This window comes from Cavenderia fasciculata (assembly GCF_000203815.1).
Source record: "Cavenderia fasciculata unplaced genomic scaffold Scf_Dfasci-G-o-33e01.r1-3, whole genome shotgun sequence".
Classification (NCBI taxonomy): domain Eukaryota; phylum Evosea; class Eumycetozoa; order Acytosteliales; family Cavenderiaceae; genus Cavenderia; species Cavenderia fasciculata.
In genome coordinates this window covers 949,083-977,080 of record NW_004457734.1, presented here as the reverse complement: position 1 = coordinate 977,080, position 27,998 = coordinate 949,083, and the positions used below count along the sequence as shown (strand labels likewise).

The 27,998-nt window shown below is 33.5% G+C and overlaps 13 protein-coding genes across 13 annotated transcripts; 8 read left to right on the top strand and 5 right to left on the bottom strand.

The window, feature by feature from the left end:
• Nucleotides 1-578: 578 nt before the first annotated feature.
• prp19 (WD40 repeat-containing protein) lies at nucleotides 579-2,356 on the top strand (the record flags this gene model as incomplete). The annotated part of the gene is made up of 4 exons (XM_004360282.1): nucleotides 579-591; nucleotides 675-1,071; nucleotides 1,147-1,302; nucleotides 1,393-2,356. 4 exons carry the CDS (start codon nucleotides 579-581, stop codon nucleotides 2,354-2,356), a joined length of 1,530 nt encoding a protein of 509 aa, XP_004360339.1.
• A 186-nt stretch (nucleotides 2,357-2,542) lies between these two features.
• Nucleotides 2,543-3,869, bottom strand: DFA_04615 (uncharacterized protein; the record flags this gene model as incomplete). Its single annotated transcript, XM_004360281.1, has 3 exons — nucleotides 2,543-2,966; nucleotides 3,056-3,588; nucleotides 3,684-3,869. 3 exons carry the CDS (start codon nucleotides 3,867-3,869, stop codon nucleotides 2,543-2,545), a joined length of 1,143 nt encoding a protein of 380 aa, XP_004360338.1.
• Nucleotides 3,870-5,193: 1,324 nt separating this feature from the next.
• On the top strand, nucleotides 5,194-8,155 carry clcD (chloride channel protein; the record flags this gene model as incomplete). Its single annotated transcript, XM_004360280.1, has 2 exons — nucleotides 5,194-5,679; nucleotides 5,771-8,155. The coding sequence occupies 2 exons, from the start codon at nucleotides 5,194-5,196 to the stop codon at nucleotides 8,153-8,155; spliced, it is 2,871 nt and encodes a 956-aa protein (XP_004360337.1).
• A 620-nt stretch (nucleotides 8,156-8,775) lies between these two features.
• DFA_04613 (uncharacterized protein) lies at nucleotides 8,776-10,644 on the top strand (the record flags this gene model as incomplete). Its single annotated transcript, XM_004360279.1, has 2 exons — nucleotides 8,776-9,256; nucleotides 9,494-10,644. 2 exons carry the CDS (start codon nucleotides 8,776-8,778, stop codon nucleotides 10,642-10,644), a joined length of 1,632 nt encoding a protein of 543 aa, XP_004360336.1.
• A 139-nt stretch (nucleotides 10,645-10,783) lies between these two features.
• DFA_04612 (uncharacterized protein) lies at nucleotides 10,784-11,736 on the top strand (the record flags this gene model as incomplete). The annotated part of the gene is made up of 2 exons (XM_004360278.1): nucleotides 10,784-10,870; nucleotides 11,725-11,736. The coding sequence occupies 2 exons, from the start codon at nucleotides 10,784-10,786 to the stop codon at nucleotides 11,734-11,736; spliced, it is 99 nt and encodes a 32-aa protein (XP_004360335.1).
• Nucleotides 11,737-11,891: 155 nt separating this feature from the next.
• On the bottom strand, nucleotides 11,892-12,423 carry DFA_04611 (uncharacterized protein; the record flags this gene model as incomplete). The annotated part of the gene is made up of 2 exons (XM_004360277.1): nucleotides 11,892-11,990; nucleotides 12,217-12,423. The coding sequence occupies 2 exons, from the start codon at nucleotides 12,421-12,423 to the stop codon at nucleotides 11,892-11,894; spliced, it is 306 nt and encodes a 101-aa protein (XP_004360334.1).
• A 495-nt stretch (nucleotides 12,424-12,918) lies between these two features.
• Nucleotides 12,919-15,313, top strand: DFA_04610 (uncharacterized protein; the record flags this gene model as incomplete). Its single annotated transcript, XM_004360276.1, has 2 exons — nucleotides 12,919-13,064; nucleotides 13,135-15,313. 2 exons carry the CDS (start codon nucleotides 12,919-12,921, stop codon nucleotides 15,311-15,313), a joined length of 2,325 nt encoding a protein of 774 aa, XP_004360333.1.
• A 664-nt stretch (nucleotides 15,314-15,977) lies between these two features.
• Nucleotides 15,978-16,634, top strand: DFA_04609 (uncharacterized protein; the record flags this gene model as incomplete). Its single annotated transcript, XM_004360275.1, has 1 exon — nucleotides 15,978-16,634. One exon carries the CDS (start codon nucleotides 15,978-15,980, stop codon nucleotides 16,632-16,634), a length of 657 nt encoding a protein of 218 aa, XP_004360332.1.
• A 131-nt stretch (nucleotides 16,635-16,765) lies between these two features.
• DFA_04608 (cell cycle regulator with zn-finger domain protein) lies at nucleotides 16,766-17,831 on the bottom strand (the record flags this gene model as incomplete). Its single annotated transcript, XM_004360274.1, has 3 exons — nucleotides 16,766-17,125; nucleotides 17,223-17,451; nucleotides 17,530-17,831. The coding sequence occupies 3 exons, from the start codon at nucleotides 17,829-17,831 to the stop codon at nucleotides 16,766-16,768; spliced, it is 891 nt and encodes a 296-aa protein (XP_004360331.1).
• Nucleotides 17,832-19,351: 1,520 nt separating this feature from the next.
• DFA_04607 (uncharacterized protein) lies at nucleotides 19,352-21,654 on the top strand (the record flags this gene model as incomplete). Its single annotated transcript, XM_004360273.1, has 5 exons — nucleotides 19,352-19,780; nucleotides 19,965-20,618; nucleotides 20,715-21,035; nucleotides 21,119-21,240; nucleotides 21,318-21,654. 5 exons carry the CDS (start codon nucleotides 19,352-19,354, stop codon nucleotides 21,652-21,654), a joined length of 1,863 nt encoding a protein of 620 aa, XP_004360330.1.
• Nucleotides 21,655-21,880: 226 nt separating this feature from the next.
• Nucleotides 21,881-24,351, bottom strand: DFA_04606 (cholinephosphate cytidylyltransferase; the record flags this gene model as incomplete). The annotated part of the gene is made up of 3 exons (XM_004360272.1): nucleotides 21,881-22,060; nucleotides 22,145-23,205; nucleotides 23,517-24,351. The coding sequence occupies 3 exons, from the start codon at nucleotides 24,349-24,351 to the stop codon at nucleotides 21,881-21,883; spliced, it is 2,076 nt and encodes a 691-aa protein (XP_004360329.1).
• Nucleotides 24,352-24,756: 405 nt separating this feature from the next.
• DFA_04605 (uncharacterized protein) lies at nucleotides 24,757-26,467 on the top strand (the record flags this gene model as incomplete). Its single annotated transcript, XM_004360271.1, has 4 exons — nucleotides 24,757-24,759; nucleotides 25,063-25,227; nucleotides 25,516-26,067; nucleotides 26,141-26,467. 4 exons carry the CDS (start codon nucleotides 24,757-24,759, stop codon nucleotides 26,465-26,467), a joined length of 1,047 nt encoding a protein of 348 aa, XP_004360328.1.
• Nucleotides 26,468-26,535: 68 nt separating this feature from the next.
• DFA_04604 (metal-dependent protein hydrolase domain-containing protein) lies at nucleotides 26,536-27,773 on the bottom strand (the record flags this gene model as incomplete). Its single annotated transcript, XM_004360270.1, has 4 exons — nucleotides 26,536-26,606; nucleotides 26,704-27,299; nucleotides 27,384-27,555; nucleotides 27,629-27,773. The coding sequence occupies 4 exons, from the start codon at nucleotides 27,771-27,773 to the stop codon at nucleotides 26,536-26,538; spliced, it is 984 nt and encodes a 327-aa protein (XP_004360327.1).
• Between the last annotated feature and the right edge of the window lie 225 nt (nucleotides 27,774-27,998).

Sequence of the window (27,998 nt, the reverse complement as noted above, 5' to 3'; positions counted from 1 at the left end):
TCTAGTCTTCTTCTTTAACGATATTTCAAATGCATTGTCCAATACTAAATTCATATATTCGTCAAGACCCTAAAAATGATGATTGATGAATGTTAGTACTTGACAACTACAACTTGTTGAGAGATTTTCTATCTATCTATCTATCTATCTTCTATATCTATCATATACTCACAATGATGACACCTTCAATTCTAATGTCAGTCTGTTCAAACAGCATGACTTGGACAACCGATTTCTGAGTAAAGAATTTAAAGATCAAGCTGATTGGCTTGATCATAACAGACTTTAATGTACGTTCTCCATGTGTTGTCATTTTCTTTTACTGTATATATATGAGATGGTATGTACTATTACTACTTGTTATATTAATAATAGTCTAAATTATAGTAGTAGTCACTTACGATATTTCTTCAAAGTACCCTGCAACTGTGATCTTCCACCATCATTCAAAAAAATTAAAAAAATTAAAAAAAAATACCTCCACGCACTCTATCAATGAGATGAGGTTTGGTCTATGATCATAATCAAGCGACTTGTAATACTTGATATACTATATATATCATTTACATACATACAATATGATTTGTTCACGTATGTTTATAGATCTAGATACTACATATATGATTATGTTATTAACATCTTTCTATCTTTCTATCTATCTTATCTATTTATAGTATCAGGAGAATTGGCACAAGAGCCAGTAGTATCGATTAAATCAGGAAATATATATGAAAAGAGATTGATTGAAAAGTATATAGATGCAAATGGACGTGAACCAACTACTGGACAACCATTGGCATTGACTGATTTGGTTACAATCGTCAAGATTGGCAATAGCAGTAACAATAATAGTAATGGAGCTGGTACCAAACCACGTGTTGGTACAACCACTAGTATCCCAGGTATGCTTCAAATGTTCCAAAACGAATGGGATGCACTCATGTTGGAAACATTTACACTTAGACAACAATTTGAAAGTGTTCGTCAAGAATTGGCTCATTCACTCTATCAATACGATGCTGCTTGTCGTGTCATTGCTAGATTAATTAAAGAAAGAGATGCTGCTAAATCGTTTGTATCATAGTATTCTAAATCAAGAAAACAAAGTTATCTCTCTCTAACTCTCTTTCTCTATCAATATTTTAGTGCACTCGCAAATACACCAATTAGAACAGTAACAAATAATAACAATAATAATAATAATAATAATAATAACAATAATAATAATGATCAAATGGATGTTGAAAATACACAAAAATTACCACAAGATATTCTTACCAAAGTTGGAGATTTATCTAAAGCGTATGTCATCCGAATGATATCATTCATATTAATGTTTGAGATGATTTATATCATTATATATTAATATCTTATCTCTTTGTTTATTTTTAGATTATCAGCACAAAGAAAGAAAAGATCAAAACCAGAGAAATTACCAACAACTGAAGAAATTAAATCATATGCGATCTTGGCATCGAATGAAGCACAACAATCGACTGGAGGATTATCAAGTGTTGATCAACATGGATCGTTGGTTGTAGTTGGTAGTGGAGGTGATGATGGTGAGGTTACAGTATACGATAACGATAGTTCAAGCGTAAAGAAATCACTCAAGGGACACACAAAGCGTGTAGAGAGTGTTGCTTTTACACCAAATGGACGATCGGTTGTATCTGGATCACGTGATCGTACAGTTAGATTGTGGAATGTTGAATCTGGTCAAAGTCAATCTGCCAAATACAGCGGTGAAGTCTTGTCTGTCAATGTACATCCATCGGGCGATATCGTCGCCGTTGGTGGAAGTGATCGTAGTTGGGCACTATTTGATATTAGCAGCGGATCATCGTCATTGAATCAAATATTAAAGAATGGTAATGCTGCCAACGGGCCATGCGGAGCTGTACGTTTCCACCCAGATGGCGCTATTCTTGGTGTAGGTAGTGACGATGGACAGATTTCATTGTGGGATATTAGCCAAAACAAGCGTGCCATCACCCTCACTGCTCACACTCAAGCAGTACGTTCCATCTCGTTTTCAGAGAATGGTTACTTTATGGTCAGTTGCGATGACTCTGTTGCCAAGGTTTGGGATCTCCGTAAATCAACGTGTCTCCAAACATTTGACATTGACGGCAAGCACGGTCACTCTGTCTCTTTTGATCATAGTGGTAGCTATATTGCCATTGCTGGTTCGTCACTCACCATTGTAAATCTCTCTGGCAAATCATCATTTGAAATCACCAAGCAGTTGGATGGACAAGGTGGCCTTTATAATCGTGCTATTTGGAGTCTCGATTCTCAAACTTTAACAACAGTCTCTGAAGACGGTTTAATTAAATTATGGGGTTCTCAATAAAAAAATAAAGTAAAAGAAAAGAAAAAAAGATAATAATAATAATATTTATAAAAAAATAATAATATCAAGGTTATCTTTTTATTATTACTGTGTGATTTGAACAATGGTGTGATAAATATTCCATGTATTCAAAGTTTGGTTGGTTGGATTAAATTTACAATTGGAGGAGTTTTAACAATTAGAATTCTACTCTATCAAGAACCATTTATCTTTCTCTTCTTCTTCTGTTGTTACTTGTTGATTATCTGTTTCTTCTGTTGTTTGTTCTTGTTGACTATCTGTATCTTGTTCTTGTTCTTGTTGTTGATTATCTATTTCTTGTTGAGGGTTATCTATTTCTTCCTCTTCATTATATATTTCTTCATCATCTTGATCCAATGGTATTTCATCATCATCATCATTTTGAAGAATGTCGACAGCAGCAACTGTCAATTTTAACTTATCATTTTTCTCCTTTTCCAAAATAATACTTTGATTTTTAATTTCATTTACAATATCATCTTCATCTTCATCATCATCCCAATTAATATTTTCATCATCTTCATCTAGATTTTTAATTGCCTCTGTAATTAATTGTGCTCTTCTTTGTTGTTGATTCTTTACAACATGTCTAAATAAAATAAAAAAAGAAAAAGAATACAATTAATACATATATATATTCATTCATTTGATGTAATAGTTGATTTGATTGATAATTACTCTTGATAAAAGTATCTACACCAAAAATCAAATTCAGTTACTTTGGAAGGTACCAATCTATTATAGTTTCGTTGTACAACAATGAGATTATTGTCTGATCCTGTCAAAGCGGAAATGACCAATTCCCTGTAGTTGGCAAGTTGAAAGTTTTCTTTAAACGTTTGATACTCTTTATGATTCTTGTCGGCCAGGTATAGAGTATCGTCAATGTTTGTCAATGATCTATTAACTTCATCAAAACTAGTTGTTATTTGTGGTGATGAAGATAATGGTGTATGACTATTATTATTATTATTCGAATTACTACTACTACCATTATCATAGGGAGAAGGGTATTCAGCAATGAATGAAGTTATCTTTGACGATAACATTTCAGTCAATGATGGGTTTGTTTGACTACGTGGTGGCGAAGATGCCATCACTGTATTCTCATTGCCAGCACCACCAACATGTAATGTATTTACACTATCTTGATGAATCGATTGTCCAAACTCTTGTAAATCCTCTTTATAAATATTGATAATTTCATCAGACTACAAATGGTATCATATCACACACACATAGATAGATAGTGTTAATAATAATCAATTCTTTACACAACAAACTCTTTGTTTAATTCATTACAAACCTTTTGTTTAACAGTCTCAACGATTGAAGAGAAACTAAATGAACTCCAACCCTTTTTAAAGTATGATGTTACTTCTTCAGCTGCTTTTGCAATTGTTTCGTCTATATTGCTCGGTTGTTGTTGTTGGTTATGATCATTACCATTGTTATTATTATTATTAGTCAAAGGATCGAAATGTAAATCCATCTTCTTTTACTTCTTTCATAAAATATATATATATACTCGTAATACTACTTTAGAAAACAAACTCGTTGCTTTGTTCTTGAAATGCTTGTTGTCTCGCAAACATTGAAATTAATTTTTTTAATTAATTTATTTAATTTATTTAGTATTCTGCTAATTTAAAGTATTTTGAACAACACATAATTTAATTTAAATTAAAGGGAGAATAACAGGATATATACAAAGACTACTACTTCTTCTTCTTCTTCGTACTTCTGAGTGTTCATTAATCTATTATTCTTTGAATACAAATTCTCAGAGAGAATCAATCGACTGGAGGTGTGTACCTCCAAAAGATGTCGATTCTGGGGTTGCCTTTTTTTTTTTTTTTTTTTCTCCCCAAATCACCTCTACCGTTGGTGGCAATGGTGCAAACGACTAATTTTTTATAGCCCTCTCTCTTTCTCTCTTCTATCTCACACACATTTATTTATTTATATATTTATATATTTTATTGTAATAACTCTCGACACAGCAATTCAAGATTCTATCAATTGATAAGAGATAGATATAATAGGTACCCGAGTAGTTAGTTAGGTATGAACTATGCACAACAACAACAACTCTGTTCATTACAACTCTCTTCTCTATAAGTGTTCTTTTACCACAATGTATTTCAAGTCGATCTGTGAATGAAATCAACTCTCAAGATATATTTATAAATACAGACAGGACAGATTCATACATAAGATAATAATAATAATAATAATAAGGTCAAAGCTTCAATTCAAGAGGATCTCTATTCACTCATACACATCGCCCTCACTCCTCCTCCTCTCCTCATCCTCCTTTCCTCCTCGGTTTGATCAAAAATACATCACACAGCGGCTGCGTCGCCGTCAGAGTATGAAATCAGATAAACAACAAGCATTTTGAGGTGGTGAAAAAAAAATCATTCTCCTGGGGGTGTGTATCGTATCGTCGTGTGCGGTCAAGTCGCTCGATGATAATTCAAGAAATATAACGTGGTGGTGTTGTTTCACCATGGTTACAATATAGTCGAATAGTGAATGGATTGATTGATCACTATATTATATTATATTATATTAATCAAACAACATAATTATTCATTACATTACTACTACTACTACTACTACTGTTATCTTAATCATCTCATTCGTGTCGTGTTTCAATCAATCATCTTACTTTACTTTTTTATTATTATTATTAATCATTCAATTACTGACTCTTTAATATACCTCTCTTGTATCATTGAATAACTTAACTAAACTTAGATTTATATATATTTATATTAATCGACAACAGAAAATAAGAAAATAAAAAGAGGATGAGTGGAAATCCATTTGATCCAAAGAATCGAGTCGAGGATGACAAGGTTGTAGGATCTACACCATCTCCACAAGCACCATTGTACCCAAGAATAGAAGAAGAAGAAGAAGACGTAGATGACGATCAACGTCCAATCAATAATAATAATAATAATAATAATAACAATAACAATACACAAAATGATCCAAATAATAATAATCGTCGTACAAGAAGAAGAAACAATAACAATGATAGTGACGATGAAGAGGATAGTGACCAAGACGAAATATACAATGACGACAATGAATATGAAGAACAACAATCATCTGGTGGTATCATTTTAGAACCAATCATTAGAGACCCAAGCATGTGGAGAGAAAAGAGTTTACTCAATTCACAAGACGAAATTAAAGAAGGCGATGAACTCTTGACAAGAGTTACAAAAACTATTGGTAAAACTTATAAATTAATAGGTCAAAAGGTTAAAGATTCAAATAGATTAATTGTATGCTATAGATCAACAAATATAATGAGAATGAATGAAAGAGATAAATCTATTACTATTTATCTAACCTTTATTTTTCATCTCCTCTTAGGAAAACAGAGTAAAAGAATCAAATAAAAAGGTGGAAGGAGCATTGACAGAGGGATTTGATCAATTTGTAGGAGTAGTATCAAAACCAGTTGATATTGTTAGAGATCAACATCACAAACGAGTGGAAAAGCACGAGACACATGAACGTGCGATTTGGATAAAGGACAAACAACAAATATCAAAGTATGAATGTTTGGACTATGTAACCATCTACAACAAGGCCTATCGTAACGAGATGTATAAAAAGTTTAATGATTTGGGCTCGAACCATGAATGGCAGCGATGGATGGTATCGCTGTTTATGGGTATTTTCATTGGGTTTATTGCCTATCTTGCACATGTTGGCGTTTCCAACATTCTCTACTACAAATTCGAGTTTACCAAGGACCTCATCTCTGAAAACATATATCTGGGTTTCTTGGCCTATTTCACATGTAATACAGTGCTCGCGACGATTGGGTCGTTGCTAGCGGTCTACTATGAACCGACAGCTGCCGGCTCGGGTATTCCCGAGGTCAAGGGATACCTCAACGGCACCAAGATCCCGCACACTCTCAAATTCAAGACACTGTGGACCAAGTTGGCATCGATGATCTTTGCCGTGTCGTCCAATTTACAGGTCGGCGCTGAAGGTCCGATGATCCATATCGGTGCGATCGTCGGTAACGGTTTCTCGCAGGCACAGTCCAAAGAGTTTGGATTCAAGATTCCCTTTTTACGTAGTTTTAGAAACGATAAGGATAAACGTGACTTTGTGACGAGTGGAGCGGGTGCTGGTGTGGCAGCTGCTTTTGGTGCGCCACTTGGAGGAGCTCTGTTCTCGCTCGAGGAAGTATCGTCGTTTTGGTCGACCACCCTCACTTGGAGATCTTTCTTTGCCTGTTTGATTGCAACGTTTACGATGCGTCTCTTGCAAGCTACCAACCTCACTCAACACGGTCTCATGATCTTTGACATGGGTGTGGCCAACAAAGACTATGCCTACAACTTGCTCGAGTTTGTGCCATTCATTGTGATTGGCGTGTTGGGTGGGTTTGCCGGCGCACTCTTTACACTCATCAACATCAAGGTCGTCGCCATGCGTCGTGAAAAGGTCAACAAGGTCAAGTCGCTGCGTGTGCTCGAGGTGTTCCTCATCTCGGCCGTATCGACCATTCTACAGGTGTTTTTACCACTCATCTTCCCTTGCAAGGAAATCAGCGCACTCTCTAATGGAGGTATCGGACAGTCTGTTTTGGCGGGCAACGGCACATCGAGCGGCAGCGGAGAGATTGAAATTGAAGGTCTCAAACAATTCAACTGTCCAAAAGGTCAATACAACGAACTGGCAAGCATTATCTTTGCATCCAACGAGGAAGCTATTACCAACTTGCTCTCGATCAACAGCGTCGATCTCACCAACACACACCGTATCAGCATATTTGCATTACTCGTGTTTTTCGTGTTTTACTTTTTGTTTGCTGCTTATACGGCCGGCTGTGGCATTTCCTCGGGTACTTTTGTGCCAATGATTGTCATTGGTGCTGCCTATGGTCGTGCGATTGGTCTCATCGTGTCGTATATCGTTCCCAACTACGCTGGTCTTGATCCCGGCGCCTACGCGATTATGGGCGCGGCCGCGTTCATGGCGGGTGTGTCTCGACTCACCATCTCGCTCACCGTCATCCTCATCGAGACGACCAACGAGCTCCAATACCTCATCCCCATCATGGTCACCATCATGGTGGCCAAGTGGACGGCCGATCTCTGCATCCACCCATTCTTTGATATTCTCATCGAGATGAAGTACATCCCCTACCTCGAACCACACCCTTCCAAGGCGATGCGTCTCCTCATGGCCAAACATGTCATGGCCAAGAAACCAGTATTCTGTCGTGAAAAGGAAAAGCTCGGTCACATCCTCCACATCTTGCACGAAACCAAACACAATGGTTTCCCAGTCGTCAACAATGAGAATGACCGTCTTGTCAAGGGACTCATTTTAAGAAGTCAGTTGCTCATGGTACTCGAACGTATGCACGACGTCTATGTCCCCAACCAAGAACAAGCATACTCTCACCAAGACTATACTACCAAGTTGGCATGGAAGTTGCCCAATCTCGACGACCTCGCCTTTGATCCAGCCGACCACAACCAACTCGTCGATCTCACCGAAATCATGAATCTCACAGTTGTCACGGTCAACGAAGAGTTTGCCGTCTCTGAAGCATTCCAACTCTTTAGAACAATCGGTCTCCGTCACATGCCAGTCGTCAACAGCAACAACAAACTCAAAGGTATCATCACTAAAAAGGATCTCCTCGAAAAGACTTGTGAACAACGTTACAAGGAATTATCTCATCTCAAATTAGGTGTTGATCAATTATTACATGTTGGTGATGATTAAAAGAAAGAAAAGAAAAGAAAAGGAAATATCAACCATGTACTACACAAACAATTAACTACTACCACTACTACTAATTCTCAAACTTATCATCCAAAAAAACAAACGCAACATAAATGATGATATGAACAATAACAATAACAATAACAACCAACAAACAACATAAATCATATGAAACACAAAACAAAAGAGACAAGTCAAAAGTATTATTACAATTTAAATAAAACTAAAATAGATTAAATTATATCAAGATAAGATAGACAGATCGATAGGATAGGATAGGATAGATTGGATTGGTCAATTTACATACATACGATCGATGACTAATTCCTCAGATCGGGATGTGTGTAAGTTAGTGGTCAATTCGTAGTATGCCCATCCATGTTTTAAATTTGAAAGAATTCTATTTTTTTTCATGTTTGTGCAAAGCTGGGATGAGTTGGAATTCTAGGAAGTTTATATCATGTGATGTCATTTTTTTCGAGAGTGTTTGATAGAAATTATGTATTATCCTTTTAGAATATCATTATTTATTTATTTATTATATTTCTACATCACCTAGTTAGTTTGTGATTTGTTTGTTTGTATTTATAAATACTATCCTCCTCTTTATCTTCTCTAAGATGTCACTTGAACCAACTCTTAGTTTAGAAGATTTAAACTTTTTAACTCCTCAAGATCCTGAATCATGTAATAATTTAATTAAACAACAACAACAACAGATGAATATTAACAATAACAACAACAACAACAAGGCAACAACATCACCATTTCAACCACAATATTTTATAACAAATAATAATAACAACAATGTAACATCATCTGAGAATAATATAACACCAAAACATAATAACAATAACAATCAATCAGGAGGATCAACAACAACACCAACAACATATCAAAATATACCACCATCAACTATTATTAAAGTAAACAAACAACAAGCAAAATCAAGGGAATTGGTGGAATGTCCCATTTGGGCAGCTGAACCAAATATGGAAAGAAACGATCATCTCCGATTTGTAAAGGGTGGTGAATCTTCACATTCATCGATTATATCACTTGAAGAATCGAAATTTGTAGTATTTGGACGTTCAAGTTCTGGTATGTGTAACAATTCTCAAAAGTTGGACGATCATGTGTGAGTGATTGGATGATGACTGAACCGACTCGACTTTGGTTGCTTTGCATACTATTCTTGTCTTGACAATGGTTTGGTTTGGTTGGTTTGGTTTGACTTGGTTCTTCCTCCTTTCCTTTCATTCATTCTAGTCTCGGTCGATCTTTTTAATATTTATTTATATATCTAACCCAATCAATCCATCAATCAATCATATTTAGTTTGCGATTATATATTTTCAAATCCAACAGTATCAAGAAAACATTGCTTTATTGCACACGATTTCGAAGGAAGGATACAAGTTGTAGACTTTGGGTCGAGTCATGGAACATTTATCAACAAAACACGCGCCGTTCCAAATAGACCTTATATTCTTCGTCATGGTGACAAGTTGTATTTGGGCAACGATACGAGTTATTTGGTGGCTTGGAAGAGCAGCCAGAACCGTCTGCTTGCCGAATCACTCATCAACAAGCGTGCGGAGTTGATGTCAATGAAACGTGACGAATCTATTGATTCGGCAACACTCACCGAACACGAGGAGTCCCTCAACGATCAGATTGTAGAGTTTTACACAACTCTCAACAAGACACTCCTCTCCAATGATGGCTCCTTTGAAGAGATTGACTCGCTTCAAGGCCATCTTTCACAATTGACCCCACCATCTCCATCCAAAAAGAATGAGGTAAATAGTACGAGACTTGTCGGATCCAAACGTCGTAACCATGAACATAGTACCCCTCACCAACCAAAGTCGGTCCGTTTCTTGGATATAGCCAACAAATTTATCTACTCGGAATTGGATCAAGTTGATCAAAGTTATCCAACCATTCAAACATCCAATGTACAGTTTAATGAACACTCTTCACCTTCTAAACGTTTATTATCACCTTTAAAGAAATCTCCCATTACAATTACTACTGTTATTAATCATATTTCTAACAGCGATAGTATGAATGTTGATCACCAACAACAAGAAGACGGTCAAGAACAAGATGATGAAACTGATGGGACGACGGTCATAAATAGCAACAACAATATTTTAAGCAACTCTAATCTTTATAATTTTATCATGGGAATGAATAATACTAATAATAATATCAATAATAATAATGTAAATCAACAAGGCAACAATACAACTACTAATCAAAATGTAAATAATTCAAGTACAGCAACAACCATATCAACAACCGAAAACAACAACAACAATTCCAGTGATGAAGATGATGATACCTATTCCATTTTCACCTTTTCATCACCAAAGAAAAGATTTAAAATAAAAAGTACTAGCACGGCGGGTAATAATGACGATGATGGAGAATCGAGTGATGACAATTCAAGTCAAACCTTGGTTCCCCAAATTTGCACCTAAAGAATAACAATTTAATTATTTATTTATTTATTTATTTATTTATTATTTTTATTATTACATTTTTTACATGTATATGGATACGTTGGGGTATTTCAAGGTTGCAATACTATGGGACATGAACGGATTGTTTTTGAAATGAATGCCAAATTTGGATCCTTGTCTCCCAGTAATACTTGGTAGTCATCACCGTCTCGATGGTCAAAATCCACATTTAATCTTTCATATCGTATTAAATTTGGGCGATATAATTTTGCTACCCAGGACTCGAATTTGAGGTGTGATAAGATATTCGAGACGTACAGATCATCCAGTGTTCCGTTAGACTTCTGGGGTCTATCCATATTCTCAGAGTAACTTGATGGGAGTTGCATTTTCCCATGGGGAGGAGTAATTCCAGTTCCCAAAGAATAAATTATGAGCGGGTGGCGGGGCCATAGATGTTTTGCCTCGAGCAAAGCGAGTTCAACTGGACTAGATACAATAATAGATCCTTCGATGATAGGGGCTCCTTCAACATTCATCAATGGGGTCGTATAATGTGGAACTGACCAACAAGCAAGTAGAGAGTTTCTTAGGGTTGTTAAACAACCCTTGAGAGGCGAGGTTGATTGGTGTAGCTTCTGAAAAGAAAAGGCGACACTATTTGATCCTTGTCAACAGTCGCACCAACAATAGCCACTTTGGGACCACGATCAACCCATTTCAAATTTTTATCCAAATCAAAATACAACTTATTCAAAATTGAATCTGGAAGTTGAAAAGGATCGCCAGAGTGTTTTCTAGTGTTCAACAGACATGATCCATCCAAAAGTTCTGCAAAGTTAATGATGTTATATAATGTACAACCTCTGTATTGGACAAGAATGGGAATTACACCTCCAATCGACGTTGCTACCACCAGGTCAATTCCCTTAGCCTTTGGTAAATGCGACTGTAATTTTCTGTACCAATTAAAGAGAACAATCGATCGAGGTCCTTCATCCATGGAAACCACGACCTTGGGCTCTAAAGAGTGGTCAATATTGTGGGTGTAAAAGTAGTCGTTACAATTCCATTTTGGAGCTATATATTAAATATTAGAAATATTATTAAAATAATTGTTTTCATGTGGATTTATGTCTATAGTTACTCTTTCCTCATTATTAGCAAGAATGGTATTGGCATTGACAATTCTGATAACTCCGGTCCCCTTTTTGTTTGAGCATGGACCACTCCCTTCTAAAACAATGTGATCTTGAAGCAAAAAATCAATAAATGTATTCATTTCCTTGTTGCACAGGTAATAGTGGTCCATAAATGTTCTTGTCTTTGAAAGCTACCATTTCCCCATGTTCCATTCTCCATCCCTGAGTAAATAAATAAATGAATAAATAAAAAATAATTCATAATAATAATATAATTTAGAAACTGTTGATAGATCGATCTATCTTTTGAAGTTAAATATACTCTTCATTGATACTTACTGGTGGTTCACTAATTAAATGGTATGTTGGTTTTGATGGAGTTGGAAATATCATTGGGTCAATGGTGTTGTATCTCTTGAGGTTTTGCATACAAGGTTCCATAAAATACCAATGTATTAAAACCAGTGATAATGTGCGATAAAACCAAGGAAGGTAGCGTAATGAAAGAGCAGAGAGTGCAAAGGCATAAAAATGCATTGAGCCAAGTTTCTTGTACAAACATCATATAGTCAGCGTCAGAGTCTATGAATTGTACTTCAGTTTTACGGTTCAATATATGAAAGGTATCTTCTCTCTTTAACTGTATTGGAGCCATATTGATTGAATATGTTCATTTTAAAAAAATATCAAATAGTATACTATATAGTATGAATAACAAACTTCGAAATAAAGGAAATGAATGTTTACTAGTGGTAAGGATAGAAGACCTATTTTTTTAAATATTAATTAATATATAAAAATTAAAATGTAAAATTAAAAATAATATTAATAATAAAATAACACATTATGTGTATATTACAGGAGTAGAAACATCAATCAAATGGAAGCACAACAACAAAAACAATTTATAGCCTGACAACAAAGTACATTTTTTCTTGCTTGCTCCTTGTCTTTTGTTGATTGTTTCTACTCCTGTAATATAACCATCTTAATTCAATGAGATATTCATTCAATATCTATAAAATGAAGGAATCATGCAGAGCTGTGCTCTTGATTTTCTATTTAAAAAACAATTTATTAATAATTGCAATCATTTTATATTGATGATCGCTTTTATATCTATCTAAGTTATATATATATATTTATATTTATGGAGATATTTAGAAACAAATATTTAGTTGAAAAGATATTTCGACATGTTAAAGAGATAGGAAAGCAACTATATCTCGTCAATGTACCATCACATCGTTATGTATCACATGTCTTATCAAACAGACGTCCTTTAATTAAATACATGTATGTGTATCCTTTGTTGTTGCTGTAGATCATCATATTCTTATTCTTATTCTTATTCTTTCTTGTCTAGTGATTGGAAGTCAATGTCAGAGATATGTAAAGCGGGTTACCATGGTTTAGTGTTGGATAGATTAAAGATGGGTACTCATTTGGATCTATTAGACTTTGGAACAACAATAGCTGTTAGAGACTTTTTCTCAACGATTGGTCTAAACTGTTTGGCTATCTACATCTTGGATCAACTGTATATTCTTAGACCTCTTTGGTTCACTCTCTTGAACGACACCATTCTACAATCTATTTGCAAAAGTGGTAGTAATCTACATGTTGTAAAGCATGTCTTTGAAACTTACCATCAACCATATATTGAAAGATTAATACTTCAAGAAGAAGAAGAAGAGTCTAATAACAACAATAATAATAATAAGAAGAAAAATACAAAAGATAAAAAGAAAAAGAGTAGTAGTAGTGGTAGTATGATTGAACAACAAAAACCAGTTCAAGAACTACAATCAGATTTGGTAGCTAGTGCAGTACTTGGTAATCAACCAGATGTAGTTGAATATTTGGTTGTTGAAAAAGGAATCAACCCAAGTTGTCTATCAACCATCGTTGGTAATGCAATGACTCTACTCTCACCAAAATCAATAGAAGAAGACTGTGGATCATCATCATTATCATCGAAGGATGATCCATTTAAAATGTACAATACAATCAACAAAATATTTGGTCAACAAGCAGTAACAGACATTATCAATACTCCAAATCATTTCACTGTCATTAATTTAAAGATACCAGAATTATTAACAAAAAGATATGAAAAAAGGATTGCATTTAATAATGTAATTCAATCTATCACTTGGATGGATTTCCCAACCATCCATCAATTCCTATTACACTTTTTACAATTTTATTTTGATCAACAAGAAAGAAATATTATTTTAAATTTTTTAATCAATCATAATAATAATATAGATAATAATATAGATAATAACAATGATAATAGTAATCAGCTAAAAATAGAAGAAATAATTTATAATATAATAATAATATTAAAATTAACATGTAATAATATATTTCGTCAAGAAGCATTAAGATTTATCATTTCATTTGTTGAAAGATGTTTGAAAGTTGACAAATCGGTTAAATTGATTCCATTTTACCTATCAATGGCAACAGTTGATAATGTTGTCAATATTGCTACTGGACAATTAAATATACCAACAATAGACAACCCACAATTGATAGATACGACGAATAATCCACTCTTTCAATTGGTTCCAGGGGTCTTGGTCACGATTTTTACGTATGGTACAACTGAACAAGCACTATCGACATTGGAAAGATGTGTAGTGACAAATACCTATATTGGACCAGTAGCATTACTAGCAGCATTTTCTAGAAAGGATATTGATGTTGTCAGTGCCATTCTAAAGTATGATGGTCAATATACTATATTAGGCCCAACACCCAAAACTGCTTCACCACGTACATTGGAAATGATGCAACTTGTATATAAAACCTACAAAACACTTAAATGGGTACGACCAAATAACGATTGGACTGTTGATATGTACAAAATGGCGTTGGACATGTACGAGGTCAATCAAGATCCAGAAGATTCACTGCAACTCGTCATTGGTATTGTTTTAACTGAAAACGATCAATTGTTTGACCAGATGCTTGGAGTGTTTAAAACACTACCGGATTGTTTGACCGATTGGATATACACATCTGGTCGTCCATCTAGATTTTTCGATAAACTAATGGACCGAGGTGAATTGGTTAGATCACATGCCATCATCTTTGCCGTGGCAAAGTCGGGTGACCTTGAAACCTATGAAAGGTTAAAAAAGGATCGTTTTGCTTTTCAAAATTACCTCAACATTGGTATATTTAACTCGACATGTGCAAGAGATGCATTGGCAGAGGGACAAATAGATCTGTTTGCCCATATATTAAGCACTCGCAATACACCAGACATTGCAGAATATTCACATTATTGCAACAACGTCAAAGCATGGAATTACTATCAAACAAATTTCACCAATGATTTTAAACCAATGATCCACAGTATCATGATCAATACCATTAAACAAGGGTCTCCTGAAATATTAGACTATCTCATTCAATTGGACCCCAAAACAAACCTTCAAATATTAAACAAGATTCTAAAAAAAAAAGGTCTTGTCAATCTCGACTTGGTTGGTCGATTAATGAAACATCATTTATCCACCAAAAACTTTTAAAATATAAAATGTACATTACTATAAATTAAATTTTCAACAAAAGTTGGAATAGAATCCACAAAAAAAAAAAAAAAAGTTAACTACACAACAATCATCGATGAAACTCTGGTTGGTCTTCGTTTTGTCCCAGACTCTAGAAACGACCTGAAAAAAGAAAAAAGTCGAGAGCCTGTTTTATTTCTTTTTTTGTTTTCAGACGTTTTTCTGCAGAACTGTTCTGTTGCTTGCAAGGCTTTCTTTGGGTTCACCAAAAACTTCATTCTCTCTTTTGTCATTCTCTCCCCCCTCTCTTTCTCTAAACAAATAAATAATAAATATACATCAAGAAAGATAATAGATAGATAGACTAGTCTTCTTCCCGTCACTTTCTCTTTCTATACCTACTACACTTTCGATCACAGTTTTTGGTTTGGTTTTGACTTTCATGAGCACTCATAATAATCAAAACCGCCTTAACCGTATCGAGTCACATATCTTACCATCAAAGGGAATTGGATAACGAGCTCTATCCAACCAATCAAATATTATAATCAACTTTTTCAAAAAGTTGAATCACATTAAAGAATAAGCTTAAAGAATAACAAAGATATTAGTACTATCTAGGACTGTATTAGTTATCATATCATACCAATCAAATCAACAACAAAGAAAAAAAACATAAAAAATGACGGAAATGAAAGTATCAGTCTCTCAACCAATTCCAATCATTAGGAATTCACGTATCCATCATCATACTATTTCAGGTCATCGTACCAGCAGTGGCAATAGTAATAGTAGTAATGGTTCAACTCACCACCTCAACAACAAACATCATAGCAGTGGCAACTATCAACACCAACACCAAAAATCGACAAAATTAAAGAGAATGGCAAACAGTCCCTCTTCACCATCAGCTCTTAGTGTTTGGTCTCCATCTCCAAAGAATACTTTATTAAATCAAAGTAATCATCATCATCATAATAATAATATTAGTATTATTAATAATAGTAGTAGTATTAAGAGTGAAGTGAAACCTACACCAACACCCAAAATTGATTCAACTTTGGAGTTTAACAAGATCCAAATAGGAGATAATTCTTCTACTACTACTACAACTAGTTCCATGGCCATCAACAGTACACCAATCCAGTCACCACAAAGACCATTAAATTCAAGTTCCTCAAGTATTAAAACAACTCCACCAAAATCACCAAGACAACAACAATCACCAAATGTTTGTGGAGCTTGTGAAAAATCATTGACCAGTCCACCAGTCATTATCCGTGAAACATCCTTTAACAAATTGGTCTATTGTAGTATGGGATGTTTCTCCAAACATTGACTATCTTGCCAAATCGATTTTAATAATAATAATAAAATTCAAAATGTTAAACTTGATATTTTAAATATTTGTTTTGTTTTGATTTTGATTTTGTTATTTGCCGCATGGTTATTTAATACTTTTTATTACTTTTAAACTTCCATAATGTCACCCTTTCTTTGCTGGTAACCATTTTTTAATATATGAGGTGGTACTGGTAGAATCCAAGATAAAGATGGATTACCAAATACAGTTGAAAAATTATGTATCCAACCCTTGTCGCTACGTCGTAATTGGTCTTGGTATTGTTGGAGTTGGTGTGGTAACACCTTTCGTCCGTATAGTTTTCTTTTAGTACCTTCATGTTCGATCGTCGTCATATTATTCCCCAACAACCACAATTGATTCACCAACATTGATGTAATTGATATCTCTATAATCACCATCGATATTGTCAATGATCCAATTAAAAATAATTTTGATATATCTAAAAAGTTATATTCCGTTTGTTGCTAAAAAAAAAAAGTATAAATAAATAAATTAAATATAAATAAATAATCTATTTTTAAAAATACTATTTCTTTCTTTCTTTTTTTTGTTTACACATACAGGAGTTGAATCCAATAATACTTCCAATGATCTTGAAACCAATAAATAAAAGAAATAAAATATGGAAAGTGAAGCGTAGAATAGGAATAAAACAAAATATTTCTGGTTGAATAGACCAACACAATTGCCAATAAACAGACAATGATGATCCATTCTTAAAATACACTTTTTGCAACTACTGCAATGATGTGCTCTTTCTGGTTTTTGTTGATTACATTTTGTACAAAATCTATAAAATTATAAATCAATGTATTAATATATATATATAATCTTTCTATTTATATATATCTTATATGTTTCATCATACTTTTTATCTTCTTCAGAATTTATAGAAGAGATTGGATAAAGTAAATAATAAGAAGGTGATAAAGTATCGTTAAAATCACCAGGGCTGGTTGAACTGACGAGTATATAGGATATTAAGACGAGGCAAGTTAGCGCCGTTGCGAGAATTGAATGAAATACAGAGCTCATAAAGGTGGTTACATCGTGCATCCACGGGAATATGGCATAGTTGAGTATATAGAGGTAGGGTATGATCACTAGCAATATCACAAATGATTGTAACCCAAACCTTGCAACTATGGTCGTAGTCTTATTACCACTCATAGTTGTCTTGTATTTTGCTCCAATATATATAAAACTCTCCACTTTTAGAGTTATAAGGTTTATATTGTGCTATATATGTGGAGATTAAATTCTTATTTGATTATGTTGTGTTTGTAAAGTAAGTCTTTTTTCTAAATTCTTATTCTTTCTTTCTATTATTATTATTATTATTTAAAATGTATTGTATTGGTTCTTGTTTTGTTAAAGTTGAATATAAAAGGTGTATCTTTTGTTTTAAAATAGATAATAATATATGTTGTTGTGTTGAATATCTGTTGTGAATAAATAAATAAATATCTGCCTCTTTTGTTAATGTTTGCAACAACCCTAGTATTATTATTATTACTACTATTAGTTGTTGAGCTAGTTAGTTGTTTAATGAAGGTTGTTTGTTTGTTTGTTTGTGTTGATGATTATTAGTTCTGACTTGAAATACTTTTGTTGTGTTTTTTGCAGACGTCCGTCTGTCTTGTCATGATAATTAATAAATATTTAAAATTAATTTTTAATCCTTGTTTCCTTGGTTTGTTGGGTGGAAACGAACAGACAGAAGATAGGTGAGTGACAACTGTCTTGTGGGTTGATGGATAATCATAAATTCGGTGATTTTATTATTATTTGTGTGTCCGAACGTTGGTGTTGTGATAGGTAGAGGTGGAGAGGGTGTGATCGTTTTTTATATTAAAATCTTATTAAAAAATGTGTGTGGGCGTTGTCTCGTTGTATCTCTCTCTCTCTTTTAGTTTAGACAAAAAAAAAAACAAATAAATAATTAAATAAATAATATGACAATGATTCACAAAATCTAATGATATTTTAGAGTTTGTTTGTTTATTTGTTTATTTTAATATCTGTCAATCCTCTATCCTTTATTCTATCTTCGAAACACGCACATGAACAACCAATCTTATGTGTCAAGAATCACCTACTCTGAGGTTCTTCATTATTAAGAATATGTTGGTTGAATTGAACGGCGGTTCAATGAATCGGTGACCTATCGCAGAGCATGCTTGTCATTAAAATTATAAAGGCAAAGTTTGAAAGTTTTTTTGAACTTTTTTTTCCTTTCAAGCAGAGGAATCAGCTGAGCTGTAACCAAACCAACAAATTAAACAATTTAATTTTATATATTCTACACTAGCTGAGAAGATCTTCCTCACAGACAATTCAGCCAGCAACCCTCGGTCACCAAGAGTAGAACCCAAAAGTTCTATCTCATTGTTAAACACAAACACACAATCATCATTTACACACTCCCAACAAACTCCCCATCTTCCACCTCCTACCCACATCCTCATCCTCATCTCCGTGTATATTATTATTATTATTATATTATAGTCTTATTATTTATTTATTTAAACTCCTCCTCCTCCCCCTCCTCCTCCTCTTATTCTTACAACATTAAAATAATATCTAACAGTTCAACTGCTGTTGCTGCAAACTATTTATTCATTTACACACACACATCTATATATTAATTTGTATATATACATATATATCTCTCAAGTCTCAAGGAAATAATGGAACAAGTAATATCTCAAACTTCAAAGTTAAATCTATTGAACAATGGTAATGTTAATGTTAATGGTAATGGTAATATTAATGGCAATATGAATGTTGCTCCATTACCACCATTACCTTCATTGCTTGGTGAGACTGCACCGTCGTCATCTGCATTGAATACTACTAGTAATAACGTTAATAGTAATAGTAATCCATTGTCTGCATCATCAATGATTCAACATGCAGATTGTATAAGGGATGGAACATTGGCATACATATATATCGTAGAGGACGCTCTCACCAACAACAAAGAGTTTTGTGCAAAACCATTGGTACCTCTACCAAGCGTTGCATACGCTCAACATTCTCCCAATGGCAAACTTGGTCATCCATTCATTCACCATAGTTCAACTAATCCACTTCAAGATCTATCTAATACCAAGGAGGTAAGTAGTAAGAATTCAAATCGAACCCAAATCTAGAGATCGATCGTCGATCGTCAGTCGATCGTCGATAGTCACCCGATCGATCTCTTGATAAATGATGATGTACCCATCTTTCCAACCATGAAAGGACAATTTGATTTCTAATCTATCTCTTTTTCTTTATTTCTCTCTATTATTTTTTTAGATATTTGATTATATTAATTTCTTTGATGTAAATCAAGCACTTTACTTTCATCAAAATGATAATATTAAAAGATATAGTAGATATCATTTAAATTTGACACTAAAATTCATGGGTTGTAAATCATTGCACGCTAGACAAATTACAAGTTCGATATTTGATCAATTGGAAAACTGTCGTGTCGAAGTGGAACAACAACAACAAAACCAACAAAACCAACAAGGTCATCCTCTTCCACCAGCACCACCACAACACAACTTTAACAGTAACAATTATAACAACTTTAGCAACGCTGATAATCTACCTGTATATTGTGTCAGTTTGCTCAGAAGTACATTCTACTATATAGTTGGTCACATATTGTCAACCTATCAATACAGCAAACCACAATACATATCTGATTTTCCAGTTGCATGTGACGTTCAGGAAAAGAAACATTCATTTACCATTCTACTTGGAGGTACCAGTGGATGTGGTAAGAGTACATTGACTGCACTTCTTGCTAGTCGTATTGGATTTGCTGCTGTCATCTCTACCGATAACATCCGTCAAATCCTTAGAAAATTTATTAGTCGTACTGAATCACCTATTTTATGGGCATCAACCTATCATGCTGGTGAAATTATTTCAAATTCTTCTTTATCTCATAAAGAAAAGGTAAAAAGAAACAAAAAAAAAACAAAAAAGAAAAGGAAAACAAAATGATAGATAGAATTTAATATTAATTTAATTTATTTCTATTTTTTTTTTTAGATTTTACAAGGATATGAAGCACAAAATGATATGATTTTTAACAAATTGGATTCATTAATTGATCAATATGAAAAGAGAAATGAATCATTAATTGTTGAAGGTGTACATCTTGATACACGTATCATTATTAGATTGTGTGAAAAACATCCATCCTGTATTCCATTCCTAATGTATATAAGTAACGAAGCCAAACACAAAGAACGATTTGCCATTCGATCGAAATATATGACTTTGGATCCACACCAAAACAAATATACCAAATATTTTAAAAATATTCGTATCATTAATAATTATCTATGTCAAGGTGCTGATTCCATTTCAGTAAGTAAAAAACTAAAAAGAGAATTATAATTTCCCTTTTTTTTTAAATTAAAATTTTTTTTTTTTTTTCTATTATTTTAAAGATTCCACAAATAGATAATACAAGTATTGATCGTTCTTTGGCAACTATTCATGGTACTATATTTGCTTGTTTAAAGAGAAAAGCAATGTGTGGTGAACCTTATTTTAATCCTGATACTAAAAAGTAATTAAATCAAAGTCAAGTAACAAAATAATATATATATTAATTAATTCTTTTTCTATTTTCTATTTTAAATTTAGATTAACAATGTTACATCAAGAATATGAACAAATTCAACATCAATTCTGGTCTTCAAAGGGAATGTTGAGATTGATTAGAAAGAAGAGATATAGTGGTGTTCAAGTAGCAAATGCAGAGACTGGTGAAGCCGCCTTTAATAGTGATGACGAGGACCAAGATGACGATCATGATGGCCCAGAAAAAAGAGTCTCTTTTGCCAGTAAAGTAAAGACTCATAGCCGTGATAAAAATATGTCCAACACTTCCACCTATAACAATTCAGACTCGGAATCTGATTCTGAAAGTAGAGATGAACGTGTAGATTACTTTGTTGATTGTGGTTCATTAGGAAGTTAATCCAATATTAATAACCAAAATAGAATTAGAATTAATTAAATATTTAAATAAACTTTCAAAAAAAAATATTATAATATTAAAGAATTGGTAAATTTTTAAAAATATATATTACAAATAGAGAGATATTGTTCCTGTTGTGTTGTTGTTGTTGCATAATAATAATATTAATTAATATAATAAATAAATGATGTATGTGTTGTTGTTTAAGTTGAAGTTTAAGTTGAAGTTAAATATAATCTTGGGGACCCTTGGTAATACCACTCAAAGTAGGTGGACTTAATGGATAGTTTGGTGGACTTGTTCCATCATCTTGATCATATTCAAATTCGTCATTTGAAGATGTTGGTGATAATAAATTTCCATTATTATTATTATTTTCAATTGCCAATATATTTGGTAATCGTTTCTATAAAAAAAAAGTACCAAAAATAAGTATTATTATTGATAAGAGATAATCATAATTAAATTTAATTTTGTAATTTATAGTTACACTAAATCTTTTCAAAAAGTCCAACATGTGATGTTCATTTGACCAAGTCTTTACGGAATCCAAAACTTTTGATCTGATTTGACTGAATTTCTCTTCAACTTGAAGACTGGCTTCTTTGAGTGCAGAGACATTCATTTCTTTTCTAGTGTATCCACGTTTTAGATTACGATTGACATAACTGTCATAATCCTTTACGATACGAAGGATAATGTCAGAGGTAGAGATACCATCGGTTCTCTTGATGGTCTTGAATTTACCTTGATCCTTTACAAATTGATAAATGTCATTGCCATCCTTGTCGAGACAAGCGTCTTCGCCGTGTGCAACAAAGTCAATTTCATGTTCATCGATAAACTCTTGTGTCACAATCCATGGTGCATTCTCGACCACTTCATCAACCCATTTGCAATGTCTCAGCGATTCGGCACGTTCCTTGTGATCCATCACAGTCTTTCCTTTTAGTCGATGAGTCAATTCATCATTACAAACACCAACGATCAAATGTGTATTTGGGAATAGTAATTTGGCTTGTTGTAATGAACGTGCATGTCCAAAGTGAAACAAGTCATAAATACCATCAGCATAAACTCTAATTAAATCTTTACTTTCATCCTTTTTCTTTACAACTGAAAAAGTTGTTGATGATGATGATGATGATGATGAAGATGAAGAAGAAGATGTTGAAGTTAAAGTTATAACTTGTTCAGCTGTTGATGATGAAATTGAAGAAGATGAAGATGATGTTGGTGTCGATAACTTCTTCTTGTCAGCGATTAATTGTTGTTGTTGTTGTTGTTGTTGTTTTTTAGGTGTATTATTATTATTTGATTTGTTATGATTGTTATGATTATTATTATGATTGTTTTTATTGTTATTATTGTTATTGTTGTTGTTGTTGTTCTTTTTAGGTGTATTATTATTATTACTATGACTATTATTATTATTAATGGTTTGTTTAGTTCTCTTTATGTCATGTTGAACTTTCTGTGATGATACCTGATCAACAACATCATCTCCACCTAGGTAATCCTCTTTATCGTTTCCTTTTCTTTTCGACATGTCTTTTGAATAAATAATAATAAATATAAATAAATATAAATAAATACAAATAGATAAAAGAACAAATAGAATGAAAATCAATAGATAGTATAGGAGTTGGGTAGGGGGGTGAGTGCCGAAGGTGTGGAAAAGTATCATCAAAAATCTTCACTCACCCACACTATGAGCAGCTAAAGGTTTCCAAGGATATTTTCATTGAATGACAATGTAGCCCAACTATTCGTCAGTCCTTTAAAGAAATTAAAGTTAGCTTTATTACAATATGGTTCATATATATATTATATATATATCTATCTTTGTCTTTTTTTTTAACCTTCATTATCTTTATGGTGTTGTTGTTGTTGTTGTTGTTGATATGATAACTCATCAATATTCATCGGTTGTGGTTGTTGTTGTTGATTAGATTGAGGAGGATGAGCATGTGGATGTGAAGTTATTGGAACACCTTGGTATTGAATTTGTGATGCTGGATAATAATAAAATTGTCCATGCATTGGTATTTGGAATCCTTGTGTTCCTTGTCTATGTTGTTGTTGTTGTTGTTGTTGTTGTTGTAATTGGTGTTGTTGGTGTTGTTGGTGTTGTTGTAATTGTTGTTGTTGTTGTTGTTGCAATTGGTGTTGTTGGTGTTGTAATTGTTGATTAGTAGTTGGTATTTGTTGTTGGTTATGTAGTTGTTGATGTTGTTGTTGTGGCGTTGTTGGATTAGTAGTATCAGGATTTGGTGAAGGTGATGAAGATTCTTGTTTAATAATATTAGAGGTATCTATAAAGGTTGATGCTATAGGTGGAACCGGGTCGCCAGATGCCGAAACATTATTATTCGGGTCCAAATAAATTTCAAGTCCCCCAGTACTCAAGTGTATACTAGATGCCTTGATTTGTGTTTTAAAAGACATTGATCGTTCATGTGCAAGATCTTTGGATAATTGTTCTCCCTCTGGTGTCAATGAAGTTGGCATTTTCGATTTGGGTATGACCAATCCTTTTGTGTTGTTTGACGACTGACTATTAATAGGAGGAGGTACACCTCCTGGTAAAGGGCTTGGTATACCACCATTATTATTATTATTATTCTCTTGTTTTATAGTATATTGGTATTGTTGTTGTTGTTGTTGCTTATGTTTATATTGCTGTTGGTGATCCATTCCCTCAATCTACTCTAGTCTCTGTCTCTCTCTCTCTCTCTCTATTATCTCTTTAATTACATCTATCTTGTCTGCTTCGATAAATAACTGAATGATCGATGATACGATACGATACGATAGCTAGACAAAAGAGAATGTAATGAAATGAATTGAATTAAATTATGATATAAGTTTTATAGTTTGTTCATCATGTGCTGCTATTATTATTGTTGTTCTTATTGTTGCGGTCTATAGTGAGTGGTGGCTGGACAGAGGTCGAAAGGGCAAAACACAACAACAATAATACCAACACCACCAACACCACAACAGATAGACAGATAGACCAAAAGCAAGATCATCCGTCGCCAATCATCAACCAAACCTAACCTACCATAACAACAAACACACAAACTAAAAGTAAAAGTAATGGTGTGTGATTGATTGATGTAAATCCCCTTCCCTTCTAAAAAACCTAATCCCTGTCCCTCCTGCAAATGTGTTATTATTCTTCAGACACAACCCTTTATTCATTACTGACTGATACGCAATAAGGAAACTCCTTTTGACTTGAGGGGTGGGAATGAGAGAGTGCCAAGAATGTGGCTCTAAACGAAGACGACGATCACATAACCAAAATATCGAAAGTCGATACACACGATTAATCTCTTCACTAGGCCTGTTCCCAAGTACGCACATGATATTTCATAGGGCCTGTCCCAACCATCTTTTTAGGCAACAACGGATGATCGTCGAGCATCCCCCAATGAATCATCCCACAGAGATACACCCTTATTTAAAAGAGCTCTCTTGAGACGTCGAGGTGATAATAGTCTTCTTTATAAAATTAGTTCAAAAGAGGGTTATAATCTAGATTCTTCTTCATTGAATGAGATTGGTGTGAGGTTAATAAACATTTCAATCTCCAAACAAAACAACAGTTAGTTATTACCACCATTAGTGCTGTTAGAGTAATAAATAAATAAACAAACAAATACTCTATCTACACTTTGTAATTGATAATAATACTGGTTTCGAACGATGAGGTGAGCAAAGCTAACTTTGCTTGATTCAAGAGGTATTGAGAAAGAGAAAAAAAAAAAAAAAAACAAAATTGGGGGTTGTGTCTGTTCAAACAAGCAATGCCCTGGCTTAAAGTGTTGATCACTTTTTGTTATTAATCTTTAGAGAGAAAAGGAGGAAGAAGAGGAAAGAATGCAAAGAGTAGTAAACAAACCAACAACAGTATCAAAATTATTAACACAATGTATGAATAATGGTGAGCAACAACCATTACGTCAAACATCAAGTGTAAAGATAAGTCCAACCTATTCATACACTTCGGCTACTTTGTTGTCGACTGCTCCAGGTTCTGCACCATCACCATTGATCAGAACCTTTTTGAGCAGATCTTCATCAATGCCTTATATCAGAACACCGTCAATGTTTTTGGAACGTGCTGCCAAAAAGGGTGGAGGTGGTGGCAAGGACAAGGGTAAAGAAGAGATCCCCTATGCCAACATTAAACAAGTAGACCTTTCAACAATGAAACAAAGATGCGAAGCTACAATGGACTTTGTCAAACGTCAGTTTGGAGATATCAGAGTTGGTCGTGCCGGTCCAGAACTATTGGAACGTATCACCGTTGAAACGCCAAATGGAAATATGCAAATTCAACACATGGCAATGATTACAATTAAAGATGCTCTTACTCTTCATATTACTCCATATGATCCAAATGTAAATAAGAAATAAGAAGATAGAATAGAATATATTATACTTATACTTACTTATTATTGTTTTTTTTCTTTAGATGTTAAAAAATATTGAAAAAGCATTACAAAAATCAGATTTGGGACTTAATCCAACCGCAGTTGGAACATTGATTCGTATCTCTTTACCAAAACCAACACAAGATCTTCGTAATAAGCTTCTTAAAAATGTAAACACGATCTCTGAGGAAGCAAAGGTCAGTGTTCGTAGACACCGCAAGGAAACGACTGACAGTGTCGTGAAACAATTTAGATTGACCAAGGACGATGAAAAGACTATTGAAAAGAATATCCAAAAAATGACAGATGATTTCATTGCTCAAGTTACCAAAGCAACTGAATCCAAAGTAAAGGAAATTAATTCTTAAATTTTTAAAAAAATAAATAAAACAAACAATAAATCAAAAATTACTTAATCATTAAATATTAAATTGATTTATAATGATTTGATTGCCATGGTTAAAGCACCTTCTTTCGTTTTATGTCCACCAATAAATCCATTTGCATCTAGATAAATAAAAAAAGAATAATTAATTAATCATTTAATCAGAGTTTAAAAGTTTTTAATTAATCTACGTACGAGTAAAGATGCAACCTTCAATACCAATGATATCACTTAATTCTTGATCACGTTTTCCACGCCATGCTTCCAAAAGAGCCTTACGAAGAGCAAATGAATGAGAGTCGAGATTGACAGCTTGAATACGCCATGAACCAAGAGTATCTTGGTACAAGACAAATTTGATTTTGGTTTGAATGGATAGAACATCTTCAACGTGGTAGAGATGGTCTTTCCATGGACAGTATTGATCGAGAATGATGATTTCACCCGACGAGTGAACCGATGATCTATTTTTAACGGCAGTCTCTACAATGTCGTAGGCTGGAACCCAACTCTTACCATAATAGTCGACCTTGTCCAAAAAGTATTCACCCATCATTGTCATTGCCTTTTCAAATTGCTTGAACAAAATGTCATCGTCTTGTGGTTCATTCCAACTTGGATTGAGACTAGCAACTCTGTTACCAATAGTCGATGTAACTGCATACAATGGTTTGACATCAATTGGATATCTTTCAATTCCATTGTCCATACCATCCAACTCTTCAATTGCATTGGCATAAACCTTTTTATAAATAAGGTTTACCTTTCTTTCATCAAGTTGTAATCTATTCTTGATAATTTCTTTACCAAAATGTCTATAAAAAAAAAGAGAGAGAGAGTTTGTCAATATTATTGTTGGTTAAATAGTCTTGTTGTTGATGTTGTTGTTTCATTCATACTTGTAAATTAAACCAGCACTACTTAATTTAGTCTTGAAACCATCACCAAAGATTTCAGTGAAACCAGCTTGATGATGATCATATCTATGTTTACTTTGATTGTATTCAGCACCTACATCTACAGCTACATCAGCAGCCTTTACAACTTCAGTATCTCTTGATCTAATAATCTCTACATTCAAACGAGAGCAAGTAAGTAAGTATGTATTCATCATTCTTTTGATCTATAGTTAGATTCGACATACTAGCATCTTTGAATTGATCGGTAAGTTTTAAAAGGAAACAAGCTAATGCTTCATCGGCGTGGAATGATCCACTGTGTGTACAAATAGTTAATTGAGACATAATATTATTACTATTACTATCTAGTTGACTATGAAGTCTTTTCATTGCAAACCGAAACATACGAATGTCGCAACATCCGATGAACTACACAATTTTAATATTGAAAAATAGTAATAATCCTCAAAAAATTACAGGAACTCTTTTAATCGAATATTATCATCCAATAGATAGAAAGAAAGAAAGATCATTCTTTTTTAATCACCCAATACAAATAGAATATTCTATTCTTTATTCAATAATAATTGGTTCAAAAAAGTTTTACCTCTCTTT